This window comes from Magnolia sinica, chromosome 5, assembly GCF_029962835.1.
Source record: "Magnolia sinica isolate HGM2019 chromosome 5, MsV1, whole genome shotgun sequence".
Lineage (NCBI taxonomy): Eukaryota > Viridiplantae > Streptophyta > Magnoliopsida > Magnoliales > Magnoliaceae > Magnolia > Magnolia sinica.
In genome coordinates this window covers 24,152,126-24,171,427 of record NC_080577.1, presented here as the reverse complement: position 1 = coordinate 24,171,427, position 19,302 = coordinate 24,152,126, and the positions used below count along the sequence as shown (strand labels likewise).

General features: G+C 39.7%; 1 protein-coding gene and 1 long non-coding RNA gene across 5 annotated transcripts; one reads left to right on the top strand and one right to left on the bottom strand.

The window, feature by feature from the left end:
* The first annotated feature begins 1,344 nt into the window (after positions 1-1,344).
* On the top strand, positions 1,345-5,911 carry LOC131245786 (uncharacterized). 2 transcript variants are annotated; one of them, XR_009170986.1, is made up of 3 exons: positions 1,345-1,527; positions 3,642-3,947; positions 5,220-5,911. It is a non-coding gene; the product is annotated as an uncharacterized LOC131245786 (long non-coding RNA). The 2 variants fall into 2 exon arrangements; XR_009170987.1 differs by lacking the exons at positions 3,642-3,947; positions 5,220-5,911 and adding an exon at positions 2,201-2,289.
* Positions 2,757-9,629, bottom strand: LOC131245784 (uncharacterized). Of its 3 annotated transcripts, none has more exons than XM_058245475.1 (5): positions 9,397-9,629; positions 5,213-5,828; positions 3,953-4,113; positions 3,422-3,547; positions 2,757-3,044 (listed from the first exon to the last, which is right to left on the bottom strand). In XM_058245475.1, exons 1-5 carry the CDS (start codon positions 9,442-9,444, stop codon positions 2,937-2,939), a joined length of 1,059 nt encoding a protein of 352 aa, XP_058101458.1. In that variant the 5' UTR covers positions 9,445-9,629; the 3' UTR covers positions 2,757-2,936. The 3 variants fall into 3 exon arrangements, with proteins under 3 accessions (XP_058101458.1, XP_058101455.1, XP_058101456.1); XM_058245472.1 differs by having other exon boundaries at positions 3,953-4,144; positions 5,136-5,828; positions 9,397-9,628; XM_058245473.1 differs by having other exon boundaries at positions 3,953-4,144; positions 5,136-5,828; positions 9,403-9,628.
* Between the last annotated feature and the right edge of the window lie 9,673 nt (positions 9,630-19,302).

Genomic DNA, 19,302 nt, shown 5'->3' with positions numbered 1-19,302 from the left:
AACCTCCTCCGATCTTCTCTCCAACAAGACACTCACAATCCTCACCACCACCTCCCTAGGGTTAGGGTTAGGGTTAGGGTTTCTCTACGCCCTCAACCCTCAAACCCTAAAACCCATCTCCACCGCCATTAGTGTATCAGAAGCAGCTCTTAGAGGTGCGAAATCCCTCTCCAGAATCCGATCTCCATCTAACATTCTCTTCTTATCCAAAGCTCTGATCAAAATCTCATACACGGCAGCGGAGCGCTTCAATTGCAGCCCTTCTCTGGACACGAAGAAGATTAAAGCTTACGTTGGTGCCGTCAGTTTGGTTAGGTATTTACGGTTTCCGCCTGTCGTTGGAAATGGGTTTTTAGAGCTGGGGGTTTTGAGAATTGGGTATAAGCTGTCTAAGAATTTTATGAAGGTTTTGGAAGGGTTTTTGGGGATTCAGCTCGATTCGGCGTTTCGGAAGGGCGTTGATGCAGTGGGGCTGTTTGTTAAAACGGCGGTGGTAACGAGAGAGGTTTCGAGGTTTGCGAATTCGAGAGGATGGAAAGGAAGCTTCAAGGTTGAAGAAGCTGATGGGAATTGCTCAAAAGCAGCGAAGAAATCGGTGTGTAGATTCGCAAGGAATCTGGAATTTGATTGTGGGGTTTGTTGGAATTTCTCGAGTCTCGATTTCCATAGTGGTCGTTCTAGCTGTTATGATTATCATTGTCTGAATCTCGATCTTAATTTGTGGGAGAGAGATTTGAATGTGGAGAGTTTGGAAACCTGTTTTTCTGATTTGCTTTGCTTGTCTATTCCTGTTCATGTGGAAATTCAACAGCATCTCTAGTAAAAACATTGTGCTTTTTTATGTATTTGGATTCCATCACCATCTACTGTGCATAATCTCGCAAATAGCTCCACAGGTTTATAAGAATTGGTGGGATTGAGAGTACCCATGAGGCGTTTGATGAAATTCTGAAACCCAATTTCATCCGCCGGTATTACATTCTTTTAAGTTTGTTCTCTCATCAGTTGGGATTTGATGCATGGAAGTTGAAACAATGCTCTTTTGGTCATCGTCTCCACCATGTGAAGCTCTCTTTCTGCAGGAAGAATGATCCATTCATCCATCAACCTTGCAGCATGTTTTTTGGGGCACCAATCAGACAGTTAAGATCATCTGATTGGTATGAATTTTGGCTATGATCCTTCTTGAACGGGACCTATTGTTTGGAGGACCCGAAATTGAACTGACATGCATGACGCCATGTACTATCTTTAGGCTTAATATTCTTTGGCCCTTCAATAAGCTTGCGTGCACATCAAGATCCAACCGTTCATCTGATACAGCTCACTGTGTAGTAGTGTCTACTTCCCTTGATCCAGAACTAGGGTTAATTCAAATGTCAGGTAAGCATTTGGTTGTTGAACTTTCATTGAACCATTGGATTTGCAAACCCACCATAAATAACTGGGACATCCCTCTTTCAGTTTCCAGGTTCGTGATTTGCTAGCCCCACATGCACCCCTCGATGCTCAACTTGGCACAGATAGGTACGTAGGACATCCAATCAGTATATCATGTGTTACCCACCATGTGAATCATCTTGCATAGGCTTGAATTCTTATCCAGATCATCCCACTTGATACACAGCTCGGATGTTATACACATGATCCAGGGTTTGTTTGGATGCACAATTGAATTGAATCGCAATCATTAATCAAATGAAGTGCCAAATACCAGATCATGATTTTCTTTCTTAGCATCTATATTGTGGGTTGGGCTCCAAATTGCAGATGGGTTATTTTCAATTTGGATTGAAAGGATCAGAACTGCAATGTGAAGGCTACTTCATGAATTTGGGAAAACATTACTACTGTCATTTCTTCCTGATTTATTATTATTATTATTATTATTATTTTGGGTTAGCTTGTTAGTACACACCCATGTCAGTACACACACTCCATGTTAGCCACCCCCACTAGGGATCGATACCAAGACCTCAAGTGTTGAAACGAGGTATCTCCACTCAGTCTGCCAGTTGAGCTATGGATCTGGGTGTTCTTCCTGATTTAATTGAATGTTCGTAACTCAATCCACTTGTGCATCCAAGCACAGCCAATCTGTAGCGATTGTGGTTAGTCCCAATAGGTTTTATGTAATGACCAGACCAAAGACATGACTAGCGATCATGGTTAGTCCGAATGGGTTTCATGTAATGACCAGACCAAAGACAGTACCTGCACAATGGTTAAGTTTTTACTAACAGAGCTTCCGAGCTGCCGATTTTTTCAAAGTGGATGAATGCATCTCCACACCTGCTTCTGTGCCACGTGTGTACAACATCCAAGCCATCCAAAAGGTGGGCCCCACCATGAAGATAATCTGGTCTAAACCAACATGCCAACCTTGCTGACTTGACAGGAGGATCGACTACATTTTCACGCTGCATCTCCTTTTCCACTTCCTACTCTTGTAATCATCATCATCATCATCAAAACCATATCTCAACTAATTGGGGTTAGCTAGAACGCCGTTTCAATCTACCATTGAAATGTCATCTTGCCAGGATTTATGATAAAAGTTGTGGCAAAAGTTCAATGCAAGCTGCCGACTCTGCACCTTTATCCAAGCTTTTAGGACCCGAAATAAGAGCAGAAAACTACCAATTGATTAAAATCTACTAGTTTCAGAAGAAAAAATAAAACAACTCTACCGATTCCATGTTTTACTTTCTGATTTATCTCTTGAGGCGTAATGGATTTGTACAAAATCTGCAGCTTTTGGCATTCAAACAAGATAATCTACAAAAGAATATGTTTTACTATTCCTGCTGTATACCATCACCCATCATATAAACTTAAAAGAAGAACAACAGTCTTCTCTCTGTTCTGAGTTATTTATCACTTTGATTAACAAAAACAAGCAAATGCACAAGCTCGATGTCTTCATGAATTTTGCTTCACATCCAAGACTGGATTGGATAGTTGCACTTGAAGGAATTCACTCCACTGATATGGGCAAAAATGTCTGATGAATCCATCATCTCTTCTTCTTCCTTCACCCTTACCTAAGATCAAACACAAGAACAAGATCAATGTTAGTAGAAGAAGAAAGGAAAATGAAAAAGGAAGAGAAAAGACAGAAGTTGGAACCATCACCATCTTCCCAGATTGAATAAGTCCTGACCCTCCAATTCCTGGCATTCCTTTTCTGTTTAATGTGAGCCATAGGCCCATATCAGTCTATTTAAAGGTTACCAGTGGAAGAGTTGGGATCTTCTAAAATCAGACCAACTCATTCACTCCTGAGTCGAGTCAGGACTCGACAGAGTCAGGGGCGATTCATCCAAATCAGGCATATTTTCAATACTGACTCATGTTGCCAAACAGGATGAGATTCGACCGAGTTGAGTTGGCAATCCACGGAAAGTATAATAGCTCTTACTTCTTCTTCGTCATCGTCTTCGTGATGGCTACAGCTTGGTCTCACCGCCTCTCCAAATTCATCATTCTTTGCAAATCTTCCCCTAACACGGGGCCGGCTGTCAGCCAGTGTTTTCCTGCATGCATACTGCATTTTTTGCACGCACCCATGTTATAAGCATTCAAATATATATGACCAATTTGAGAAAATTGAATAATAATAATAACCTATGAATTTTCAGATTTTAGAAAGTGATGTGATTAAAGGATGGGCTTGTACATGGTGTGATCTGGCCCATACCTTCCCTAGGGATATAGACCTCTAAGACCAAGTGATCTGATGATCTTCAATGCTCTTAATTCATCCATTCCACATATGCTGATGGGTAGCATGAAAATCATGTGCAAGGCAAAAGGACCATGCATGGCCATTTGGTGGATGCCAGCTCTAAATGGCCTGCCTTACAATGAGGATGATGATCCAGGCATGAAGTGGGCCACAAGGGAAGGGGAAACGGATGGAGAGGATATGAGAGAGGAGTAGAGAGGTAACCTTGATCTTTTTGCTGAAGTTTCGTTCGTTCCTCTTCTTCAAGTATCTGTGGATCTTCTCTTTCCTTTCTTCTACGGAGAGGCGTCCCACCTTGAAGGTGGAGTCTTCAAAGGCCGACATTTCCGTTGAAAAAGGAGCCGTACTACTGCAGGAGCCGCTCACTACCAGCTGCTGCTGGTTTTCATTCAATACCTTCAATTCCACAATTTCAAAATGCTGCTTTATCAATACAATATTTCCAAAATCACACCAATCAGAGTGTCCACATTATCTGACTGTGCTCGTGGGTAAGGTCATCTCACCCAGCCTGTTAATATGGACGGTTCAGATTGGATAGGGTACTTCAACCCAAGCCCGGGCCATTTACTTAAGTGGGCCAAATTTTATTTTATCTTTTACTCAGTTTTACCCATTAATCATTTAGATTGGCCAAACCCACCTCAGAAATGGTTCAGCAGGTTGGGCCAGTTGACCCAGGCGAGCTGACTCAGGATCCAAGGCACGAGAATAAAAGTTTTAGTTGGGCCCACTTGAATGCTCGTAATCCATCCGTTGATCAAGTGGGCCATGTGTTTAAAGAAATAGACACTTAGAACAATGGTGTGAATCCAAGATGAATCGTTTGCCAAATCAAGGGTTAGAATGCAATATTTGGACGCGGCTTGACCATGGGGTCCACCGTGATGCATTTGTATTATATCCACGACGTCCATCCATTTCGCCATATCATATTAGGGCACGAGCCCAGAAATGCGGCATATTCAAATCTGAGGTGGACCACACCACAAGAAACAGCGGCGATTGAATATTAAAAACTTCTTGTGGGCCACAAAAGTCTTGGATCAAGATGATATTTGTGGGGTCCCTTCATCCAGGTCTTTGTGACCTTATCAACATGTTGGATGGCATATACACATTCCGGTGGCCGTCAAGAAGTTCAATCACCACTGTTTCCTGTTGTGTGGTCCACCTGAGATTTTAATCTACCTAAAGTTTTTATTCAAGTATAAAATTAACTGAAAAAATTGATGGACGGTGTGGATAATACAAATAAATCATTGTGGGTCCCACAGAGCTTTTCCAGCCGAGTTCACTACCGAACCCGAGCTGCAAACCGGTCGCATTTTTCTTAAATCCGGCCGAACCGGCCGGTTCGCTTCAAAAGGAAACGAAACTACCGTACCTGCAGTTCTCCAGAGCTGTAAACCGACTCGGAGCTATAGACACCACCATTCTCTCCCTGAAACTCCAACTCCTGACATTGCAGGCTCCCCGAGAACATTCCAGAAGCTTCCACCGCCGCCATCGCAATCCCCAAATTCATATTCCCTCCGAAGAATGCACCCATTCCAGAAGTATCTAGAAACGAAGGCGATGACGGCGACGTCGGATCTAAACACCCATAAGACTGCGTGGGACATAAACAGTCTTCTTCGAACACAGACGGCAACAGCTGAGGCGCTGGAAGCGCTGCAACGGAGTCGGGCGAATACGGTGAGAAGCCGTTAACATTGCTGACGTCCGTTAACGGAATTTGGGACTGTAAGGAAGAGATATCGAATTGTTCGTGTTGGTTTGATGTGATGACGGGAGGAATGGAGAATGGAGAAGGGAAATTCAAGGTGGTGGGGATTTCGGGTTCGGCTTCGAGAGGGGAGTCGAGGAGGATGGAGATGGTGGCGTCGTTGAAATTCGCGACGTCAGGTGGGAAGGATGAGAAGGAGAGGTCTGTGGTGTAGGAGTTGTCGTCGTAGCAGCAGCCTCCGGCGCCTCCGGAGCAGGAAGAGACTTCGGAGCTCCGGAGGGATTCTGGAAAGAAGACATTATCGCAGAAGTCCAGGATCTGGACCGATGAGATGGGGCTGGACAGGCTTTCCTGTGGTATTAGATTAGAAGATGAAATTAGAGCCGTTGGATTAGATTACAGTAATTATAACCAACAGTACGAGTTTTTTTTTTTTTTTTTAAGTGTGTGTGTGTGTGAGTCTCTCTCTCTCTCTCTCTCTCTCTCTATTTATATATCTCAAATGTTATAATATTTCTGTCTTTCCGGCTAACATGCCACTTTTTAAGGATATCCGTACCATTCAAAATCTAGGCCCCGGTGTGAAGATTACCCTACTCGAGAATCATTCTGATCCGTTCATTATATGGGCCACAAATGTATGTTGAGGTTTACTGTCGGTTTCTTACCGTTCCAATGGTGTGGTCCATTTAATATGGAAAATGGTTTGATTTTTTTTTCAGGTGATATTCATGGTGGGGTCTACCGTTTTCATGGTACGGATTCCTTACACAGGGAAGATGAGACGTTTAAAAAATTATCATGCAAGTAGCTGTGGGTGATGGATGCAACATGCGAGACTTCACGGTTTTGATGTCCGTGCAACCACCTTTTGTTACACGCAGTTTACATGCAGCACACGTGCCATATTGGCACATGTGTGAGGCGTTTGCGCTGTGGATGATGTGGGGTTCACGTGAAGATGGCCTCCTGAAAAAATCAGGATGGCCCACCATCCGGAAAGCCATTTTTGTCCTAAAAATATGGACGGTCCAGAAAATTTTGCAGGATCTATTTTCATTTTGCCGTTAACCTCATGCACCGATAAACAATTAAACATGTAGCAGGTTGGCACGTGCGCTGCGCTCGTGTGAGTGCTGGTTGTGGGACTCGCGAAACATGACTACATATTACCACGGTCGAACATAGAGGTCGTGTGGACGTGATGGGCTAGTGGTGTGGCTGCATGAATGGAAGATCAGGACCGTCCATCTGATGGGCCGAAAGTGAGTAGTCGGCTATAAATATCAAATTGGTTGAACAGTCTTATCAGTTCCGATCATTGCCCTCCAACGGATGGCTAAAACTGAAAGTGGCCGACGGTCCATATTCGCCAATGGAAAAAGCGAGGCTGCTACGAACGCTGTCCCATCTGGGATGGATGGACAGATCAACCACGTGGTCCACCTCATTTACTCTGCTACACCAAAAAGCGGACTCGGATTCTGCAGTGACCCACACCATGATGTATGTGTTTTATCCACGTCGTCCATCCATTTTTCCAGCTCATTTTAGGCCATGAGGCCGATCCAAAACTCAAGTGGACCCCACCACAAAAGCACTGGGGATAATGACGACCACCGTTGAAACCTTCACCGGCCCCACCCCGATGTTTATTTACCATCCAACCTGTTCATAAAGTCACATAGGGAAAACATGAATCTCAGCTTCATCCAAAACTTCTGTGGCCCACAATAAGTTTTTAACGGTAGGCATTTACTTCTACTATTTCCAATAGTGTTTTCCAATAGTGTGGTCCACTTGAGGTTTGGATCAGACTTTTTTTTTTTTTTTTGTCATGCCCTAAAATGATCTGGCAAAAATGGATAGACGGTGTTAATAAAATACATATGCCATGGTGGGACCTACAGAGCTTTTCAGGGGGTCACTAAAGAATCCGAGTCCCCAAAAAGCATAGGTGGAATTGGAAAGCATGATTCAGATGAGGGAGGGTGCGCAATACACACCACTGCCTCTATTCTCACAGTCGCAAGGAAACCAAAAGACAAATATTCTCTACAATATATGCTGTCTCTCAATGTCTATCTATCTCTGGCACTTACGTTCAACTGTCAGGGAAATGTCCTTACTTTTCTTTTTCTTTTTTTTCTTTTTTCCTAATTGGAGGAAATAAAAAGAGTCCAAAACGTTGAAAATTTCCTCGAAGACGCTAAGTGTCCAGTCATTACTTAGAGAAAAAAGTGTAAGAAAAAAACAACAGCTTTTAAAAGCTCCGAGCTTTATGTACACGTGAGATGTTTAAAGATTTTTAGCTTTCTACTTGTGTGAAACCAACAAAGTAAAAGAGATTCATATTCCTCTAGGTCATATTTGGAATTATGGGTGCACTTTAGGAATGTATATATGAATTATGGAACAGTTTTGATCTTATATATATATATATATATATATATATATATATATATATATATATATATATATATTACAAATGAGAATTGATCACCTGCAAGCTTTTGCATGCCAAGAGCCATGCATTGCATTTTCAGTCACAAATTATTGTTTGAGGTGAGGGAATTTATAATTTTATTTTATTTTTAAAAAAAAAAACTATTTTTTCTAAATATTTCATGGCTGAAAATGTATGATACGCTCTTGCCATGCAGACAGCCTGCAACTAATCAATTTTAATTGCTAATTCTGAAATCTAGTAATTTAACATTTTGGCAATAGTTATTATAAATCCAAAGAATTGTGATTAGTGTGCTATTTGAGGGACTGAGCTTCAAATTGTAAAAAGATTGTAGTTTCTAGTGGCACTTAATTTAAAAGAATGTAATTGTAGCTCTAATGTTACTCTTTCTTTGGCAATGTTGAGGAAGGAAATAAAGCATAGTCATTTCCTTGATATTGAACTAACAATTGCAATTCAATTCACTAGTGCATCCAAACAAAGCATGGCCTAAATAGGCCAGCAAATAACCATCCAATGGGTCTAGTATTTGAAAACAAAATGGTAGAAATTATCTACAGTTTCACAAGCCAATGTGGGCATATTCTAAAATTAAATGCTTTTAACGTCTCAGCAGACATGCAAAAAAGAATGTAATGAACAAGGGAATTTTGGAAATAATTTCAGAAAATATTTAAATATGTTTGTCAATTACTTTAATATATATGGTTACAAATTTGAAATTTGGAAAGGGTATCTATAAAGTAAATGGTGCAGATTGCTTGTGAGTTTGCAATCTCTTTGGTGGTGCATTTTGAGAGTATTAGTACACATAAATGTGGCCGATTTATTTATTTATTTATTTATTTTTAAAGGGTTTTTTATTTTTAGTTATTTTGATAATTTTTAGTATAGTTAAAAATGGGTTAGTTTTCAAATGCCTTTTGAATTTGTTTTATGTATTAATATAGAAAAGTAATAGATAAATTTAGATAAATTTGAAATGCAAGATGATAAAAGAAACAACTTAGAAAGGACTACAAGTCTCTACATAACATCATTCCTTCAACATTGCAAGTTTTGTATTCTAAAATCTTTTTAAAAAACCACAGTAATCTAAAATAAAGCATTATAGACATTTATAAGTATATTTTAGTAAAATATAAAAAGTGTACGTTAGTTTCTGCAAAAAAAAACAAAAAAAAAAAAAAAAACAAAACAAAACAAAACCATTTAAATTACATGAGGATACAAAACATTTAAATACATTTTGAGAAATTAAAGAAATTCAAATGATTGTTTAAAAACAAAAATAAGGTTGTGTTTGGATGAGCAAGTGAATTGAGGAGGAAATCAAAAGAACTAGCATCCAAACTCGTCTTAAAGAAGGAAAAAAAAAAAAAAAAGAGAACCCACATCAAAGAGATAAAATTAGGGAGCCAAATCAAATGAGATATAAGAGATTCAGACATGTACAATTGGAAGCTGTTCCGGTGGATGAATCACGTCCTGTAACATCCTTTTCTTCTGAAGTTCAAGCTCTCTGTGGATGGCTGTTCGACGTCCGAATTATCTAACAGAACTGCAAATGTTTGAAACTTCAATAACGGCCATCTTCCTTCTCTACTACTTTTCTTGAAGACTCACGAACCAAATGAAAGGCATTTATCATGTGAGAGAGAGAGAGAGAGAGAGAGAGAGAGAAAAGAAGCACGGAGGAAATAGCCAGAGGGTTTATTTAGTTATATACGGCTAGAAACTAACGGCGTTTAAATTACGTCGCCATCAGGCTGGATGCGTGAGATTTCCCGCCGATAACGCTCGACCGGGAGTTGCATTGCCAGCGTGGAGGAGCAAGAGTAAGAGGGCTGGGGTGCTGACACGTGGATTTTCCGACCGACTGGGGAAATGGCTGAGTTGTCACCCTGGCTTTCTTTGGGCCCCGGGTACTAGTGGATTCGTGACTGTGGGTCCCACCATGATGTATATTTTGTATATCCAAGCCGTCCATCCGTTTTTTCAGATAATTTCATGCCATAAAAATAGAAATGAAGCAGATCTAAATTTTCGACAGACCACACCACAGGAAAACAGTGATGATTGAATGCCCACTGTTAAAAACTTTTTAGCGTCCACTGTAATTTTTATTTTCTATCCAATCTGTTGATAAGGTCAGACAAGCCTGGATGAAGGGAAAACACTAATGTCATCTTGATCCGAAACTTCTGTTGCCCCTAAGAAGTTTTTAATGGTAAGCGTTCTATCAACACTTTTCCCTGTTACGTGGTCCACTTGATATTTGGATACATTTCATTTTAGCTAAAAATATAAAAAATTATATGAAAAAACGGATGGACGGTGTGGATATAAATAAAAAGTACTACATGGTGGGCACTATAGCCACAGATCCACGGACTTCAGTGTTCCCATTGTCCACCGAATCCGCGTTCTTGTCTGGGGAGGTTCGGTCAAACGGTAATGCGAGACAGGAGGGGTGACCCGGCAAGACACGAATTCCTCGGCAATCACGACTCTCCGGCATTTCTCTGCCTGTGTTTTATAGGGCATGTGTTTTACACCAACGCCCATCCATTATTTCAACACATTTTACTTTTATAAGGCATGTGTTTTATACCAACGTCCATCCATTTTTTCAATTCATTTTAGGGTATGATATTAGAATTGAAGTATATGCAATTACTACACGATCCAATGAGAATTCAAAGCCCATTTTTAAAAACTTCCAAGTGGCCGTGGGAGTTTTGGATCAAGCTGATGTTTGTATTTTCTCTTCATTCAGGTGATAACCTTATGAGCAAGGTGAACGAAAAATCTCTTTAAGCCTTTGGAAGGTTTTAATAATGGACAATTTCTATCTTATTAAGTGCATGGAGATCCTACTTGTTCAATGGGATGACCTATGTAAAAATTAGATAGATCTAATCATCAAGTGGTCCACACTTGCATTTCGTTATTTATTAATGGCTACGTAGCATATACTATAGTGTGGCTCACTTGCTAAGCAGATAGGTTTGATTTTTACATTGAGGATAATGACACCTACCATTGAAACCTACATGGGCCCATTGTGATATTTATTTGCCACCTAACTTATTCATAAGGATACACAGGACTTATGTGGGCCCCAAGAAGCTTTTTGTGGCATTCAATTGCCACTGCTTTCTGTTATATGGTCCGCTTCATATTTGAATCCACCTTATTTTTTGGACCATGCCTAAAATAATCTCATAAAATTGGTGGATGTTACCGATATAACACATACATCATAGTGAGTTGGCAGACCACACAAACTGCTTCCTTCTCCATGAGGTCGAGCTATGTGGATCCCATGTGTTATGTGTCATTGAACATCCACACCATGTATTTGGTGGGTCTCCTCTAGATTATTGGATGTCTCAAAAATCATTCTAATCTGGAACTCAAGTGGGTCACATAATCCAATGGATCCCTGACTTTGAGGCCTACTGTGATGTATATGCCTTAAATCCATGCCATCCATTCATTTTAAAAGATCATTTTAGCACATGATCCCAAAAAAGAAGCAGATCCAAATCTTAGGTAGACCAACCCATAGGAAATGGTGATTGACAATTAAAAACTTCATGTGGGCCACAAAAGTTTTAGATCAAGCTGCTATTTGTGTGGTATCTTAATCCAGTCCCCCAAGTAGCTGGATGAAGCTACCACACAAATAGCAGCTTGATCCAAAACTTTTATGTCCGAGACGAAGATTTTAATGGTCAATCACCACCATTTCTTGTGGTGTGTTTTATCTGAGATTTGGATCCGATTTATTTTTTGAATAATGACAAAAATTAAGCTTTCAAAATATATGGTCAGTATGGATGTAATGAACGTACAACAAGATGAGCCCCACAGTTCTGATGGCACTTGGTGGGGCCCATCTGAATTTTGAAATGGCCTGAAATTTGCTGTGGTTCTTCATCTAAGTGGGACACACTCAATAAATAAGTTGGATGTTTGTACCACATCTCAATAAGCATTGTAAACAATAATTTTATTTTATTTTTGTTTAAAAAAGGCTTAAATGTGTAGGTATCCACTCTCAACTGTTGTCTACAGTGTACCTTGGCTAAGTCACAGATGGGTCTGATTTTTATGCCCATGGCCCATCATAAAAGGGCCTATCTGATTGATGGTGTGGATATTTGACACACATCACGGTGTGGCCCACATAAACATACAAACAAAACACAACCCAACTCGAACCGGAAACGTTGACAGCCGTTCGTTCACTCGTGCGAGTTCAACTCGTACGTCTTGACATGCAATGCATTATTGAATGAAGGTACGTGTGCACATATTCCTTTGATAAGCTTGCATTATATATCTTCTTTAGTACACAAACACGAATCAACGAAGCCGTACCGCTAAAAGAAGTTAAGATAGCTTTAGCACCCCTCATCTATCTTTCTTTAGTTAATACAGACTCGCGCAAGTAATATGTTGAGGTGGTATTTCTACACACTTGCAACATGGCACATGTGCATGAGATGTGGTCCATTCATTAGGCATGGACCAGTTTAAAGTCATGCCAGAAGATAATACAGGTCCACTGATTGTATGAGAAAAATGACCGTTGGTTCTCATTCAACATATGCATGTGGATTATTGAATGAGTGGATCAGCCTAATTTTTGGGTCAAAGTCTTTTTACCGTAGGAATAGACTGATGAATGGCCCAGATCTATTACAAGTTTTTCAAAGTAGTGTATGTGATGTATGGGTCCTTCCCAACTCTCCCTTGCGAGTACCTTTTAAAATCATCATATCTAAATCTAATATCAATCCGTTGGTGTTCCACTTGCCAAATGGTTTTGTGGAGGTTGTCGAAAAAAGCAAAGGCAAAGAGTGCAAGAAGATTGGCTGGAGGAAGGATTCCTTTCGAGTGTATCCGTTGGATATGGGTCCTTTTCATTAATCCAAACCGTTTATATGATCGGCCTCGCCGTGGATTGGAGATGGCCAAAATATCTCTCAGATTAAATACTTCAACCATTTGATTATTGAAAGGTTACTGAGACCTTTTATATTCAAAGCAAAAGAATCAAATGATCAAACGGTTAAAATATCCCAATCCGACTGTTTATCATTCATACAGGGCGAAGCCTATCTTATAAACGGTTTTTAGATCATTGAAAATGACCCAAATCCAAAGGCTAAAGCCGCGACTCACCGTACAGCCCCACGAGTGCGAGAAGGAAATTAAGCCACCTTACATGTACTCGCGAGAGTAGCCATCCAGATTCTACTCTTCCCAAGTGTGAACGTGAGATCCTGACCATCCAAAAAGCGGTACCAACTGTCTATATTGAACGCGCTGAAAATCAGGCCCATCTAGCCATCACGTATACCAAACATCTTTACTGAAAGTGTAGCTTTGGTCAATCTCCTCAACCGTCCAATCCGTTTATAGATGCCTAGTTTACCTAACAAACATACATCCCTCACTCTCGGCCTATTATAAAAAAAAGAAAAGAACAAAGAAAGTTCGCACCTCATGAACGTTGCAGATCTCACACACAAGTACCGCATTGGAACGTGCGGAGAGCAGGATGTGTTTGGCTACTCCCGCGAGTAGCCATGAAATTTGTCTTTTGAAAAAAAAAAAAACGTAAAAATCTTCGGAAATTCTCATCCTACCAAATAATGCCTGTACCAAATAAAATTTTCAACTAGATGCTTTTGAGAGCTGAAATTACCAGAATGCCCTAGTTTAAAAAAATAGGGAAGTGAGAATTGTGGGGGCCACATGGAATGGGTATAACATCCAACCCGTCTAACATATGCATCCCACATTGATGATTACACAGACCAAAAATCTGACCCATCAAATCATCCATCGGATGAGATATACATGAATTTGGATATTTATGAGTGTTGTGTATTGTATTTTATGATTTGGCCCACCTTGTGATTGGATCCACCAGGTTTCTGAATTTTCTTTTTAATCACAGTGGGGTGCATTTGTTGGATGGGTTAGATGTTAGGCACAAGTTCTTTTAAGAATAAAAATAAATGAGGGTATTGATGTAATTTCTCCGTCACAAAGTCCTACCCTGGAATTTCTACTCTCTAAGGCACTTTTTAGTAAATTCTAAATTGCTGAGGAATTATGCCATAAAAATCCAAAAAAATAAACGACAAGGCTTCCCCCAAAGGGGAGTTATTTGATACTCTGACTGCCTATCATGCTTGATACACAAACACTTGGAAATAACACATACCGAATATATTCATTCAAGCTAAACCGACTAAATTCCGGAGCCTATAGTCCCAAAGTTACAGTCCAGAAATGAGATTGACTGAAGAAGCATAACCTCTGATTCGTGTAAATATAATACCATTGGAAACTTTTCATTTTTAACCGTCCAATAAGTGTCCACCAATCTCATAGTCACATAATCAAATAAGCTTAAGTTTTTGTTCATAATACATCTAAACTTCCACAAATAATTTGGACAGTTTAATTTGAATTATGATGTGTCAAATATACAATCTTTAAGTAATATCTAAAGCGCCTGTGTATCATCAGTCACAATCTACCAGAGCATCCATGTGTTTTTTTTCCCTCCCATCAAAAGAGTCATATAAAAGGGATAGTAATCCTTAAAAGCCTAGATAGTAGCTTTGCATCAAAATACAAGTAGCCTGAAGATTCTGAGCCATCATAAGCAGCTTTCAACACTCCCTGAAGAGAGTTGCTCCCACAACATGCACTGCTGGCCTTTAGATCTGAACAGGAATCCTTTGCTTTGTACGTTCTTCAACACATCGCATCCAAAAAATCACTTTTAACGGACCTGATTAAGTTCTTGCCGACCTCATTATAGCCAAATTCTCTCCATTAAGCCCATGATTACCGTAAATGACAACAATTCCCTTGAGACAAAACCACCACCTTATTAGATTTAGTAAAATTCTGTCACATGAAGCAATTCTCAGTGTTTTGATCTCTCCCAGACAAGATCGAACCGCTTTGGTCGCCGGGATTATGTTCTACTGTGGTGGGACTCATGATCAAAATATATTCCAACGGCATCGAGGAGACCAGAGCACGTCTACCTCGCTTTTGCTGGTGAACATCACATGATGGCATTTATGCCCTGATCGAGAAGAACCTTGAGAAAGGCTGATTGATGGCTGAATGAGGCTATTGGTACGTACCCTCTAGCGCATGGTGGGCGATCCTCCATTAATGATCACATACATCCCTCTTGCGCCTGATGGGTCTTGTTATTACATATGGCCCGTTGATGCTGTAACTGCTCACATCGAAGCTTGAAAAATTGAATGGTTGTCAAAATGATTATCGTAGGACCAACTATTATACATGCTTTTACTTAATGTGATATATTTTAGATATGTATGCGCTACATGTTAGATGATAATAATAATAATAATAATTAAGTTGAGAATATAAAAAATAATACTAAAATAACTAGTTCAGGACAACAAGACTGATAAAATAATATAGAAATAAGTGTGAACTGAACAAACTACCTATAACCTAAAACTTTTGCTATTGCCAAACTGTCGCTATAGGGTATGGACTTAAAAAGCTAGAAGGTTTTTCCTTAACCTGACCCACAGTTCATCAGCATGCAACTCAATGTGGCCCTGCGAAAACTATTGTGTGAGTAAGATTGGAATAGTACTTTTGAGCACCCATGATAGTGAAGCCTGCTGTGCGAATTCAATCATTCATCAAGCAAGCCCCACCTTACCATAATTAGCAAACTTCTATACCGAAGAAAAAAAGGTTCGCGAGGACTGCTCGCATTTAATTTGGCTTGGAATATTAAATAAAAGGGATGAAGGAATAGAAACGACAAAAAGGGCAAATTTCTCTATTTTAAATATGGTTTCATCTTAGAAAACAATGTGAAAAAACTGGCTAATATGCACATGTGGGGAAGGATATGTTGTACATAAATAGGTATGCATGGATTTATTTATATAAATAAGATTAAAAATATAGAACTTACGGATTTCTATACACATGAGTAATAATGTAAATAGGTAATCAACGGTGGGTTAATATCATTATTTGCTATTCTCAAATTCCTTCATTTTCAAGTGATCCTTGTATAAATGACTTGTCTTCACTAAAAATGTTGTCTTCTACTCAAATCTATCAATGAATGGTGGCCACCAATCTTTGTTTTTAACATCACCCTTAAAAGTCTTTTGAATAAAACATGTTTAATTCAGTAGAGAGAGAGAGAGAGAGAGAGAGAGAGAATTTTCCCATTTTCTTAGAGATGGAATTTTAAACTTTAGCCAACCAAACATGTTTTCTCAACATAGAATTTAAATGGAGTATTGCTGACCATTCTAGTCCATGGCCTGTGCTCATTAGGTGGCCACATGAGTATGAAAAGAATGGACCATAACAATCACTACGAGTACACATTTGACCTAAAAATGGGCACCACATGATAAACGGATCCAGTTGATTCTTGGGCATGGGAACATATACGATGAGCCTGACCAGGCCAGATCACACAGGGGTGTGCTATGCTGACGCTTTGTGCCATTGAGTAGCCTTCGAATTTCTAATTTCCACGTTATCTTTTGAAGTTCTATGTTTTTATACATAAAAAAATTTACAAAAAATTTGCCTAATTAATATGAAATTTACATTCCAAGATCTTTTACCAAAAGGTTTTCAAAATGCCAATACCTTTTTTTAAAAATAATAATATTAATAAGTTTTAAAAAAGATGCCTCATTAAACAGTGTAATTATCATTCCACTCCTTTCCGTTAGATTTCTTTAATGATAAGTTGGGTGGGTGTTTTAGCAAATGGATGGGCTCTACCATAATGTTTATGTAAAATCTACTCCAACCATTAAGTGCATCACCTCATATTAGGCCAAGGGCCGAAGGATCATCCTATTCATGATTCAGGTGGACCACATGATTGGAAACAATGTACAGGGCAATGATCGCTCTCCAAACTCTTTCCCTTGATATAGCCCACCTGAATCAGATGGGCATGATTTTTAAGGTCCATGCATAAATTTTGGTGTGACGTCTGATGGTTGGAGTGGATTTCATATAATCATAATGGTTGGCCCAGTAAAAAGCAAGGGTACATCTCTCTTTCAACTATTTTTTTTTTGTGCGGCCCACTTGAGTCACAAGTTAGCCTCATGTTTTGGCTCTAGACTTAAACTAGGATTACGCATCTAATAGTCAGAGTGGATTTTCTCATACACATAATGGTGGGCCCCATCAAATCAAATTCCTACGTACCTCCCTCACGGTATAGAGATTATTTTTAAAATAATAATTAAATCGGATGTAGTTTTTTATTTTGGTGGGGCTTACCATTAGGAGTGTACATCGAGTCGAACCGAGTCAAGCTGGCCTCGGCTCAACTCGGCTAGGCCACTAGCTGACCTCAGTGTGAACTCGGCTCAGCTCGGTCCTCGAGCCTGACTGGCCAGTTCAACTCGGTTTGGTCAGCAACTCGGGCCAGTTCGAGCCAAGTTTGAGCCAAGATCGAGCCGAGTTTGCCATTGCAGCATTTTCACAAATACCTGAACTGCACCTTCAAAATCTCACTATATTTGAGATAGCAACAATGGTTTTACATGTATTTTATCAAACACCTTCTAAACAACATAAAAATCAAGAAAAAAAGCGTGTTGGTTTCATATACATACCTTCCTTGCCACCAGGCACAATTCTTTGAGTCATTTCATCAAACACTTGGTGAGCAACATCAATATCAAAGTAACCGAGTTACTAAACTGGTTCAATCCGAGTTCAATTCGAGTTGGGTTCGATCCAAGTCGAGTCGAGCTAGGGCCAGCTAGAACTCGGCTCGAACTCATTTTTGAGCTCAAAAAATCAACTCAACTCGGCTCGAACTCAGCTTCGAACCGAGTCGAATTGAGCTTTTGCAAGTCAAGTCAAGCGAGCTAACCGAGCTAGGTCAGTTCGTGTACACCTCTACTTACCGTGATGTTTATGCAAGATCCACTCCGATCATTAGATATTTAGGTTTATATTAGGCTTAGAAGCAAAAGATAGGCTAGCTTGTGATTTTGGTGGTCCACATCAAAATATATTGTTAGGAGAGAAACACCCGCCCTTGATTTTTACAGGGCCCATAATTATATGAAATTCCAACCATTAGGGGTCCTTACTCATGCCTTAATGGTAGACTCACAAGAGTTTCAAGAGGTCATGGGTTCGAGTACCCATTATGGTGAAAATCCACTGTGATGTGAGTGTGTGGGTGTGTAGAGTGAGATCACTAGATTCCACACAAATATTTAGGCCTAAGGCCCAAAAATCATATCCATTCATGATTCACATGAGCCACACTAATATTTAAAAAAATATTTTTTTAAAAAAAAAAAAAAAAAAAAAAAAAAAAAAGAGTTTAGAGGGTAAGCATTGCCTTCTACATTATTTCCAAATATGTGGTCCAACCAAATCATAAATGGAGCTAATTTTTGGGCCCTTGGCTAATATGGGGTGATACACATGGTAGTCCGATGGATTTTACATAAACATCATCACGGGGCTCACCCAAGCCAATGACCCGTTTGCTCCCACCACCAACATGTCGGAAGGTAGTGGAACGAGAATTATATCTATTAATGAGGTGATTTTTAAAAAACCTTTTTGAAAAAAGGAACTGAATGTAAATTTCATATTCATTAGGTAGTTCTTTTTAATTCCCTTTTATATATCCACTCAGGGCTATTACGAGGCTAATCTAGTTTTACTTAACAAGTGGAACTTATTTAATACTTTGGTTGCACGTGATGGTTGATACACAGACACACAAAAACTGTACACACAGCATATATTAACTAAATTAAACAACCTTAATTGTGGAAAACAGCATAACTAACCCATATCCCCAAAATCAGATTGTTTGAGAAATCCGAACCCCTGATTCATGGACACTGGTTTGATGAAATAGGACCACTGGGATTTTTTATTTTTTTTTCATTAAAGCCATATATGCATAGCTTTCTATTTAAGATGCATCTAAACTGGGACCCATAATCTGGCCAGTTATATTTGAATTATTTGTATGCCACATGGGAGGTGCCTGCATATCATCCATCGCACTCTGCTAGAGTATTAAAGTTTTCCTCTTAACAATAACATTCCATTGGGTTTTCGCTTCTCACATTTTTCCAGTGGGCTAAAAACAAAGCCCAGGAGCGTGCTTGGGTTGTAAGGTTAACCTAAGCCAGACCAGAAAAACGGGTGCGAATTGCCTGTGCCCCCCCAGCCACAGGAAGCTCCTGTGGTTGGAAGCTACATGGGGCCCACAGAAATGCCCGTGACAAATCCACTCCA

Bases quoted from the DNA above. Each gene is read 5' to 3' on its own strand.
- LOC131245784 (XM_058245472.1), bottom strand. From the start codon at position 9,444: ATGTTACAGGACGTGATTCATCCACCGGAACAGCTTCCAATTGTACAT. The intron at 4,145-5,135 runs GTACGGTAGTTT...GTGGAATTGAAG, and splicing joins ACAGCTCTGGAGAACTGCAG to GTATTGAATGAAAACCAGCA. The intron at 3,548-3,952 runs GTTACCTCTCTA...CAAAAAATGCAG, and splicing joins ACTTCAGCAAAAAGATCAAG to TATGCATGCAGGAAAACACT.